Source organism: Primulina tabacum, chromosome 2 (assembly GCF_025594145.1).
Source record: "Primulina tabacum isolate GXHZ01 chromosome 2, ASM2559414v2, whole genome shotgun sequence".
Classification (NCBI taxonomy): Eukaryota; Viridiplantae; Streptophyta; class Magnoliopsida; order Lamiales; family Gesneriaceae; genus Primulina; species Primulina tabacum.
In genome coordinates, this window is record NC_134551.1 from 5,032,298 (window position 1) to 5,044,518 (window position 12,221).

Below are 12,221 nucleotides of genomic sequence, written 5' to 3' on the forward strand. Positions count from 1 at the left end.
TCATACAAATTTATTTTGGAAGATTGCGAGAGTCGTGGTTGGTTTGTGTATGAACGTTTGCTCCAAGGGTGAATAGACTGTAATCGCATCCAGATTCAGACAAATTAATTAACTGGAAAGATCGTTTTCTCCCAAAATTAATCGGGTGAAGCCTGAATACATGGGTGATATTTTTCTTTTCTTTTTTTTTTTAACAAAAAGAAACCTAAAGCAAGTGAAAGAATATATTGAAATTTTAATTCACCAGTTCATGAACACAATCAGAATCCCACACACTCCAAGTCCCACACGGGCTGCCCCTCAAAAACCTAATTTCATCACATGAAAAGTAAATAAAACTTATCCAACACTATGGAATTATCAAAATTTTGCACCGAATATAATGATTGCTCACCAAAAAAACCCTAATAAATGCGAAGGTGTACTGGGATATTTCTTCTTCGTCACCCTCCTTCCACTTATATATACCTACACTTCCAACTTTCCTTGTTTCTTGCTGCACTTTCCCTTCTCTAATCTTCTTCTGCTGCTACAATGTTCTGCATCATATAAAACCCCTCCAGGCCCCACCTTTTCTCCTCGCTTCTGCCTTTATTACTCCTGTTTTCGACAGTGCTTCACGCATCATTAAATGTCCACAAACCACTACTCCTCAGACCAGTTCCCAGATGCCCACTTGTACTGCTCCTATGCGCACTGTTTGATGGAATCCTCTTCAGGTCATTCGAATAAGAAATCCACCTTTTTCTCCACCGGCGCTTACTGGGGTGGCTCCAGTGGAGGTGGTGATCGTTTTTCGACTAGATTTAACCTCAACATTGAGGATGATCAAGAAGAATCGGGATGTGATGAACAAATGAACAATGCGGATATTGATGGAGAAGGGAGTAATTTGATGGGGATGGATCAGTTTGGACAGGATGAAAGGGAACCCTTGTTCGAGAAGCCATTGACGCCAAGCGACGTGGGGAAGCTCAACCGTCTAGTCATACCTAAGCAACACGCTGAGAGGCACTTCCCCATAAGCGGCGGAGGAGGTGGCGGTGATCCTGGGGAGAAGGGATTTATATTGAGCTTCGAGGATGAGATGGGAAAACTATGGAGGTTCCGGTACTCTTATTGGAACAGTAGCCAGAGCTACGTGTTGACGAAAGGGTGGAGCCGATTCGTGAAGGAGAAACGCCTAGATGCCGGCGATTTTGTCTTGTTTTCGCGCCACCGTACGGACTTTGACCGCCTTTACATAGGGTGGAGGAAGAGAAACTCCAGCGAGAGTAGTGGCGTCTCCCAGCTGGCGGGCGGCAGAGGTGTTGGTTTTAACCGAGCATTATACCAGGGGAATCCATATCCAAACCAGCAAGATCAAGGTTTTTCGCAGGCTCAACAATACCAACAGGGCTATCTTCATGCAGGTATCATTTTATGTAGTCAAATAAATTTATTGTGAAATAAAATTAAAATAATTTTGGAATTCAATAACAAATTTTTTTTTGTTTTACTTGAGTAGCAAATTAGTATATTTAATAACAAAAATAATAATAATATGCTGCATTGTTATATGAAATATACCATTGACAGTTTCCATACACCTCCCTTAATTCTTGATGGTTACAACCATTTTTAAAAAATAAATATGTATATTTCAATTATAAGGACCACATTGTGCTCTATTCAAACATGTAATTAAGGAGGGATATTATAATTTTATTTTTTTTTAATGTATAAGGACCACAGTGTAATTCATTAATAAAAATCGTCTTGACTGAACCAAATATTCATCCTACAAATAAATTGTTTTAAAAATTTGAGATATTGGGTTGGAAAAAAATAAATTTAAGGATAGTCTTCACTATGCAAAGTTAACTAAATTTATAACATATTAGATAACATTTTTTTATATGTCTTATGCTTTACGCATTTGATCAATTGCTGATATTTTTAATTATCACTGAAATTTAAAAAATTTGAAAGAAGTCTTTATATATTTTTTAATATGTTCTTTGAATTTTTAAATATCGATGTGATATTTTTTTTATTAAAAGTGAATCGATTTAGTTTTGAACAGAAATAATTATTTTAAATTTGAAAACATGTTGAGATATTTAAATCTTGACAAATTGACACTATATATGCAGCAATAATTATTTATGAATTATACATGATTTTTTTTTAAAAATTTTACGTGGCCATGAAAGGTAATCTTTATATAATTAATCACAAATGTAAAAGTGCGTTATAAAGTTTTAATGTTTGAAAAATAACCCCAATAATTAAATTATTATTTTTCCCTTGTTGCTTAGGACTTTAAAATGTTTAATGTAGAAAATTATATGTTTTAATTCATTGCATATTTTTTAACGATATATAATTTTTCATGCATGTCACAATGGGCATGTTAAGCACTTGAACATGATTAAAAATACGAAAATAATTAAAAAAATAATAATTTATTTAATACTCAGTTTATTATTAATAATAATTAAATTTTATTCATCTATATTTTCCAGGATCCGGTTCACAAAACCAGACAAGAGGAGGTGGGAATTCAAGGAGGGTGAGATTATTTGGTGTGAATTTGGAGTGTCAAGCAGATGAATCCGACACGTCCACCCCAACAGATGGGTCGGGTCATGGTCCATATAATCAAAGCCAAAATTACTCTCACCATCAAGAGCACATGGTATAAATATGTTAATATATTGTTTAATACCATCTAATTTCATTTTAATTAGTGGCATTTCATATTTAAAATTTCCTAAATTTTTAAATATTCCCTTGTGTTAAATGTTCTTTGTGAAAGTGATGAAAAAAAAATTTTATTTTTACTACTCTTCTTTGAAAAACACACCTTTCTTCTTCTTTTTCCGACTAATACATATTTCATTATTGAGATTTTTGAATAACTATAAATTAAATTATATTACTCTAATAATTAATGATTTACAAACATTTTCGTTTTATTGAGAGAAAAAATATCAACCAAAATTTCTCCAATCAATCGATGCCAAAACATAGATTATATGATATAAAAAGAGTCAGATAAGTTAATTATATTATCAATAAAATAATTGAAAAGGCAAATTTCTTGCGTATTATATTTAAAATTAAATATATGTTAGGCTTTTTCGAAGTAAATAATAACGTATGAATCAATAGATGTGACCGCTTCTGTATGATTTTGCTGCTTCCTCTGAAGAAACAGATCCATAAGCTAAAAGTAGATTAATTTTACTGACTTTTAGGCAACTTTGGACGGAATATATATATATATATATATATATATATATATATATATATATAGACACACACACACAAGAATTTGGATGAGAGAAATGAGATGCAGGAACACGACAAAATGAAAATTTGGATCATATAATAATAATTTTGTTGTTGAAAATTTATATGTTTGAATGATTTAATTTATTTAATAATATAACATATGCAGGGATGGCCTTGACGGTGCATGATGGAAAATTAATGAAGAGGATAAGAAGATCTGGGAGATTATAAATTTGTGATTTTGTTTTGCTAAAGAAGAATTGAAAAAGAAAGCTAAAAAAATCCCAGAATCTTTTTTTGTGTTGAAATTAATTAAGGAGATGGATCCCGCAAGAAATAAGAGCTGGCAGGAGGATATATATATTTATATATTATTATGGTCGTCCCCAGATGGAAGGAATTAAGAAAAATATGGTATGGTTGTAGATCTGGTACTTCCTGATATCTTATTGTTTGTACAAATAAAAACATATATTTGTTCTTTCTAAATTAATACTGTAGTGATTCTGCATTCAAGTTTCAGAATTTTCGTAGGAGGGGGCCCTCGTCATGATGTAATAATAATAATAATAATAATAATAATAATAACGCAAAAACTTGTGTGAGACGGTCTCACGGGTCGTATTTTGTGAGACGGATCTCTTATTTGGGTCATTCATAAAAAAATATTACTTTTTATGCTAAGAGTATTACTTTTTATTGTAAATATCGGTAGGGTTGACTCGTCTCACATATAAAGATTCGTGAGACCGTCTTACAAGAGACTTTTTTTTTTTTAAATGAACTATAATAACATTAATTCGGGAAGTCCCGAGATACAATGTTTACAAGCCACAAGGGTATATCGTCATTAACACAATTAATGGAGCTATTACAAGGTAAAGCTTTGCGAGCTAAAATGTGAGCCACTTCGATGGTCTGTCGTCGCACATGTTTGATGGAATGAAAATTTGGAAGCTCTAACATTGATTGGATTTTCAAGGCAAGAACCCCAGCAGATCCAAGATCTTCTACGTGTGAAAAGACCATCCTAATAGCTTCCAATGAGTCAGAAAATATGCAAACATTTGATAGCCCAATCCAGAGACATAAGTCCATCTCACTTCTGATTGTCAACAACTCCGCACAAGTAACTGAACCTGGATATCTGATAGGGCTAGCTTGCACACCACAAACTTGTCCCAATGTATTACGCACCACCGCCCCAACACTAAATTTGTTGTTTCTAATATCAAAGTCTGCATCAACGTCCAACCTAAAATAGTCTGGTAGTGGTGGTACCCACTTATCTTCCAAAAATATTTGAGCATCATTATTCCCAGAAGAAGCAACCAAAATGTATTTTCGAAAATTTTCCATCATAGCATAAGCCCAGTCCACATTTATCGTAAATTTCTTCCTTGCAGTTTCATGGTTGATCTTGCAAATTTCATGCCAGATTGCCCAACAGAGAGTAGCAAAATATTCAAAATCCTCTTGCTTGAAGGTAGCCAAAAGAAATAAAGCACAATCTAGAAATAAGGCTTCACGTGCAATTTTAAACACTGCCAAAATTGGGTGTTCTTCCACACAAACCGAACAACCGGGCAAAATAACAAGCAGTGACTCGTAGAAGCATGAAAATATTTACAAAGAAGACAAGTACCTTCTGTGGGGATGTGATGCAATGCTAGATTGACCGGTGTAGGCAGTAAATCATGGGAGGCACGCCATAGAAAAATGCGGATTTTGGGCTGGATACGCAGGCTCCATAGGAAATTCCACCAAGATTGATTTGGATGTGAAGACTGAAAAGGATGAGGAGCCAAGCCGCTTCTTTCTCTATGGTAACCATCTTTAACAGTGTATTTACCACTTTTGTTGCCAACCCAAAATCTGGTATCCACACTACCATTTCTGTTTAAAGGAACATTAAGAATGTCTTCAGCTTCATAAGGTGGAAAATGTTGTCTCACTAATGTCTCATTCCATGATCCTGAGCTTGTAATGAAATTCCCCACCTTTGCATTATCATCCAGCAGATCATTCCCTTGGCAATGAAAAGATGGAAGGGTCGGGATCCAAGGATCTTGTTTTGCTAAAATGCCTTGGCCGTTACCTACCCGCCAACAAAGTCCCTTTCTAATGAGCTCTCGGCTCCACAGAAGTGAACGCCAAACATAAGATGGATTGTTCCCCAACCCAGCCATCATGATATCTGTGTCTTTAAAGTACCTTGCCTTTAGAAATCTTGTCAATAAAGAATGGGGCCTCTGAATAATCCGCCAGATTTGTTTAGCGACCAATGCTTTATTAAAAGCGGAGAGTCGACGATATCCCAAACCATCCATGCTCTTCGGATTACACAAGCTGTCCCATTTTAACCAGTGCATTCCTCTCATATCATTATTGCCCCGCCACCAAAATTTTGCACATAATTGTTCCAACTCCTTGCAAAGATTATCTGGGATTCTAAAACAAGACATAATATAAGAAGGGATTGCTTGTAATACAGACTTGATAAGAATTTCTTTCCCTCCCATAGAAAAGAACTTTGTTGACCAGCTTCTGATTTTATTTTCCATTCTCTCTCGTAAAAATCCAAATTGTAATCTTTTGTTGCGTAACGATAATGTCGGCAGCCCCAAATAAATATCATGCCCATTGACAATAGAAACCGACAGAACATCTGCTATCTCTTGCGATTGTTGAGCCGATGTACTTGGGCTGAACGTAAGGGATGATTTGTCAAAATTAACCATTTGTCCCGAAGCTTTCTCATAAATCTGAATACATCGACGAACATTTACACTATCCTCCTTGGTGGCCCTGAAAAATATTAAACTGTCATCCGCAAAGAAGAGATGAGAAATAACTGGACATGAGTTAACCACTTTAACACCCCTAAACAATTTTAGCTCCACTGCTTTGGTAAAGATATGAGAAAAACCTTGAGCACATAATACAAATAAATACGGGGATAATGGATCCCCCTGTCGAAGCCCCCTCGAAGGACAGATAGTGCCATAAATGGAATTATTGAGCCTAACAGAATATGATACGGAGGTTACACATCTCATAATCAAATTAACCCAATGCTCTGCAAAACCCATCTTGAGCATCATTTTCTGAAGGAAGATCCATTCCACTCGATCATAGGCCTTGCTCATGTCAAGCTTGAGAGCCGCAATTCCTGATTTGGCTTTCTGATTATTTCTAATCCAGTGCATACACTCAAACCCCACAATCACATTGTCAAGAATAAGCCTTCCTGGGATAAATGCACTTTAAAAGGAATCAATTATCTGTTCAAGAACTGGTCTAAATCGGTTAGTGATTGCACGAGAAACAATTTTGTAGCAAGTATTGCAAAGACTAATTGGTCTAAAATCCTTTAGAGATACCGGATCTTTAATCTTCGGAATAAGCGTAATAAGTGTTTCATTCCAATCAGTCATTCCAGCCTGGTCATTCAAAATCGCTAGTACTTCCTTAGTAACATCTTCTCCAACAATCGGCCACAATTTATGATAGAAGAGAGCAGTAAATCCGTCTGGCCCTGGTGCTTTAGAAGGATGCATATCAAACACTGCTCTACGAACCTTCTCCTACCACAATATCTGTCAAATCCAACACTTCCTCAATATCCAAAGGAGTTGGATTAGAGGAAGAAAATAGTTTGCGAAAATAATCTGTAGCAATGTCAGCCATACCTTGAACATCAGTGCACCAATCCCCCTATCATTCATCAGACCTTTAATAAAATTATTCCGCCGACGCTGGGAAGCAGTCGCACGGAAGAATTTTGTATTTCGATCTCCGTGTTGTAACCAATTCACTCTAGCTCGTTGGTTCCAGTGTATCTCCTCTTGCTCAGACAATTTTTCGATTTGATATTCAATTTCCCGAATGTAAATGATATTGTCCTTAATTTCTTGAGATCACGTAAGACAATCCAATTTTTTACGAAGATCACCAATCTTCCGATGTAAATGATTAAACCGGGTGCCAGCCCAAGATTTGAGAACCTCTCTGCATTGAGCTAAACAAAAGGTAAGATTTTGATTACCTTTGAGAGCTTGCCAACTCCGACTAAAGGTATCAGTAAAGTCCTCTTCCAAAAGCCACTTATGTTCAAAAGTAAATCTTTTTGGACATTTCCTCAAGTTTTGTAATGGACCTGATTTAAAAGTCAAGTAGATTGGCCGGTGATATGACCCACAGTAAGCTAGATGTTCAACCTCAGCCGTAGGAAACTGGGATTGCCATTCCGAACTACACACAAAACGATCAAGTCTAGCCACAATGTTCTCATCACCCAATCTCTGATTGCACCATGTGAAAGGATCCCCTCGAGCTTGTATATCAAATAAGCCACAATCTGTCAAAACATCAGAAAAGCCACCATCTGGGGCATAGCCCTTAATAACCCTCCAACCTTGTCCGAATCATACAAAATTTCGTTAAAATCCCCTACTACTAACCAGGGAAGCATATTGAGTTCGTTGGTGCCTGCAAGACGTCTGAGAAGCTGCCACGATTGATGTCGGAGTGCTACTATCGGATGTCCATAGAATCCCGTAAAGCGCCAAAAATTTGAACCATTCTTAACAGTACAATCAACATATGTAATGAATGGTAATATGGCTTTACGTTATGGTATGAATGATAATGAATGTTATAAAATAGAATAGATAATAGATGGGTAGAATAGAAGGTTGAATTTGAGCTAAATAGGTAATGGAAGTGCAGAAACGGTATGAAAAATGTGGCAGTAGTTGTGTTTTTTAGCATAATATTTTGTATATTGATCCAATTGATGTGAGGCCACTTTCATTAGAAAGAAAAGACATAAGGCTATAACTTTCATGTTTTGAGTTTTTTTCAAATCATTAGGGAAGACGAGACAAAAGTGGCCCGAAGTGTGTCGTATGTATCGTCGTTCCTGCACTGACACATGTTGGGAGATTGAGCATAACTCTTTACTCAGACCTCTAAATGACATTAGGCCAATTGGAGATGCAAGTCAAGACATAGGGCTACAACTTTTATGTTGATCACTTTTGCAAATTCGGACATTAAAAATGCGTTTTTGGCAGAATTCCGCGCGCCATCGCGCCGGATCCGGCCCCATGGCGCGCCGGTTGCTGAATTTTTTTTGGTGTTGGGCAGCATGGGGCGCGCGGGTGCGCCGGATCTCTTGCCACCGCGCCCAGCACATGTTAAAAAGCGTGTTTTGAGGTTTGGATGACATATATTAGATTGGGGAATGATTTTTTTATCATTTTCTTCTCTTCCCATTTCTCTCCATCGGTTAGAAGCTAGGGTTCTTCCATTTTTCTTATTTCCCTCCTATCATCTCTTGACTTATTCCTTCAATCTAAATTGGTATCTTCATCTACGCTAAGAGAAGGACCAAGGTAAGTTATTATTTTGTCTTGTTTTTGGATTCCTTGAGTTGTAACTTTGTATTGGTAAGTTTTCGACTTACGGGGGATTGAAAACTTTAGAAAATGATATTAATGGATTCTATTATGGTTTGATCTTGTAGAATTATCACCAAGTGCCAAGGCTAGTGTATCTCTATTTGGTTGTAAGTTGATTCTTCCTTTGAATGCATCTCATGAGCTGTGTATATGATAAATGAAGATTCCATTGATTTTAGCTCCTTTAAATCATTGATTACGTATATTGTATGTATTGATATATTGAAAAGAAATGGAATTGAAGTCAAGGGCAAAGTAAAGGAGCTAACTCTTTAGCACGCACACCACATGTTTGATAAAATGATTCAATGAATGTTTTTATGGCTTGATGATTATATGGTATTGTGGTGTTACCTATGATAATTCTAAACCCACGTGATGGAAGTTGATCAACATAATGACATGTACTGTGACTGATTTTGACTGAGACGTACATGTATACCATCGACGGATGACCTATCAATGCCATACGAATGAAAAGAAATGAATTGTTCTATGGAATGCCATCTTATAATTGTTATATACGTATTTTATTGACTGATGGCATATTACGGTTAAGAAATGATACGGATTCCTTCTTTACACTATGGTATATGTACTTGTTATTTAAAGATCTACTTGCTGAGTTTTTATAACTCATTTCAGTTATGTTCATGAGATGCAGATGCGGATGCAGATGTAGGTAACCGAGATTGATACGGCGGGGTGTCGAGATGGAAGAAAGAAATGTGCCAAGCTTGGAGGAAGGGTTATTGATTATTTTGTCTATGGATGATTAAGAAAATATTTTGTTTTGAAATGGTTGTAGTTGGTTAATATCTTTTGTTTTAGCACATGTGATACTGTGGGAATTTGTATGTTGTATTGGTTTTATTGGTTGAGACAGTTGGTGAGTTCCTTTTTACGGGGAAACTCTGCCAAAATTTTTAAAGCACGTACTTTCCTCCAAGTCTATTTTTAAAGCTTTCGCATTATAGATTTTATTTTATTTTTTTAAACGGGTCAGGTGTCACAATATGCTCATCAGAAAAAGAATGGATAGTGACTGAACATGGATCACGCCACAATAAGATAAGACCACCCCTGCGCTTCTTACTATCAACAGCAAAGACACCATCAAACTTGAAACGGCTAGACCAACACCGACTTTGAGAAGAAGTAAGTTTTGATTCACAAATGAAAAATAAAGATGGGTTTCTTTCTGTCAAAAGACACTGAAGATTGCGGAGTGCACGTGGATTCCCAAGCCCACGTGCATTCCAAATCAAGCAACTCATTGAGATCGCAACCCCGCCGTTATATCATCGATAACTGCATCTATCGCAACACATGTCTTCACTCGCTTCACTGGATCAGTTGAATCATCTTGGTTACTCAAGGCTCGTTTACTAGTAATCAATGAATGGTTAATCTCATCCCCACTTACAAGACTGTTATTGGAATTCCTTGCCAACCGTTTCCAGTTTTTCTTAGGATTTTTACTGGCCACTGCCTTGATTGATCCACATTTTTTGCCTTCGTCAACTCCTATCTCCATCATCAAAATAGGGGAATCCACGATAGGAACAATTGTGTTCTGTTGTTGCTGAGTTATCATTAAAACCAAATTTTCATCCGTCTCGCTTCTATCTCGAGAAGAGTCAGAATCTGCTGAAATCATGTTATGAAGATTCTTATCTATATTCTCAATCAGGCCAGCTTTATCTGTTGCATGATCATCTTTTGATTCCCCACCTTGAGTAGTTCTCGATTTCGTTGGATAAGATGTTTTGTCCCCCCCAACAGAGGATGCTCGAAGCCAATTTCCGAATTTGAACTCTGAATCACCCCCTGCCTTTTCAACACAATCACGATTCACATGACCAATTAGCCCACATTTGAAGCAGAAATTAAGCAGAAATTAGGTAATTTCTCATATACAAGAATAATACATATTTCTTCCTGGGAGTTTTCTGCTTGAATCCATATACCCTGTTTCAAAGGTTTGGTAATATTCAACAATACTCGAATTCTAGCATACCTCCCCGTGCATTGTCCATCATGAGCCTCATCCACTTCGATAACCCGTCCTATTTTCGAGCCAATGTTGCGCAGAATGTCCGAATACATATAAGCTAGTGGAACATTATGGCATTGAATCCAAATAGGAATTTCATCAAACACTATATCAGCAGTTTTTTGTAGACCCGCTGGAGCTTTGAACACAATTAAGTCTTTGAAGAAAGTTCAAGGCCCGTCCAACAGCGCATGACGACGGTCAATAGGTGAAGCAAAATCCAACAGAAAGATGTTCTGTCCTATAACCTCGATACGCACCTTTTTCTTGGCCTGTAGGATTCGAGGCATTTGGGTTTTAAAGGTGATTAGAAAACCAGAAAGAAACCTACCCTTGATAGGAGATCTACTCACGTCGAAGCCCTAGGAGAGAAACGACGAGAGAATGTTTTACAAGAGACTTGTTCTAGTAATAATAGGATGATATTTTACGTTGATATACACTAAATATTAAAATTAATTAATGTAAGTTTCTTTTTAAATGAATAATTTGACAAAAATATTTATTTAAGTTACTATGATGGTTAGTCTTCATAATTCTTTATATTGGATATTAATATTAACTTTTCTATCTTATCGAATGAAGTATTTTTATTTGAAAAAATAAAATAATGCATATATTAAGATAAAATAAAAGTAACAATATTCAGTTTAGTTTACAATAATTCTAATTTTTATTTGTGTTTTATTTTATATTATGGATATTAACAAAATTAAAGATAATCATTTAGTATTTTTTGGCATGTTCTAAAATGTGCATCTAGAAGTGTCTAAGCAACGTTTAGGAGCTAAGTGATCATCTATCATCTCGATTTTTAGAAAGATGGCCTCTTAGAGTACTGTTTAAAAAATCGTACGTCTAAGCTGCTTAGTGAGAGCCTAGGCGACCACTTAATTTAATATATAGAATGTTTATTTTTAAATTTTTTATTTGTTTTAAAAAATATTGTTCGACAAATTTTTCAATCAATTTGTATCGGATAAATAAGAAAAATATGACATTGATTTTGAGTTTGAAATCCGATACATATTAATTATTGAAGAAATATGAATATGAACAAGAAAAATTAAATATTTAAGTAAAAAATATTGCCTAGACGCTGAGTTGTAGGTGGCCTACCGTCTACCATATTTAGAACACTGATTTTTGGTAATCTAATGTAGAAATTAAGAGTCTTTAACAAAATTATTTAGAAACGACGAAAGATTAATATTGTTAATATGTAAAACAAAAGGTAAAGATGAAGTAAATTTATAAAATAATTGAGTATGAATATTATTATCCTAATATTAATAATAGTTGTCTATCAGAATGTTAGACTTGATGAAATTGTTAATCGTTTAACTAATGGTCATAATTTTGATTTTTCCTAAAAATATTTTGTCGAGTGAACATGTCACAAATGATTTGCCGATATGATA

The 12,221-nt window shown here is 35.6% G+C and overlaps 2 protein-coding genes across 2 annotated transcripts; one reads left to right on the plus strand and one right to left on the minus strand.

Annotated features, from left to right (window-relative positions):
- Positions 1–283: 283 nt before the first annotated feature.
- LOC142527162 (B3 domain-containing protein At2g36080-like) lies at positions 284–3,667 on the plus strand. Its single transcript, XM_075631889.1, has 3 exons — positions 284–1,412; positions 2,508–2,680; positions 3,446–3,667. Exons 1-3 carry the CDS (start codon positions 632–634, stop codon positions 3,455–3,457), a joined length of 966 nt encoding a protein of 321 aa, XP_075488004.1. The 5' UTR covers positions 284–631; the 3' UTR covers positions 3,458–3,667.
- A 407-nt stretch (positions 3,668–4,074) lies between these two features.
- LOC142537187 (uncharacterized) lies at positions 4,075–8,263 on the minus strand. The gene is made up of 6 exons (XM_075642744.1): positions 8,251–8,263; positions 7,328–7,696; positions 6,972–7,192; positions 6,635–6,866; positions 4,925–6,529; positions 4,075–4,790 (listed from the first exon to the last, which is right to left on the minus strand). Exons 1-6 carry the CDS (start codon positions 8,261–8,263, stop codon positions 4,075–4,077), a joined length of 3,156 nt encoding a protein of 1,051 aa, XP_075498859.1.
- Positions 8,264–12,221: the final 3,958 nt, after the last annotated feature.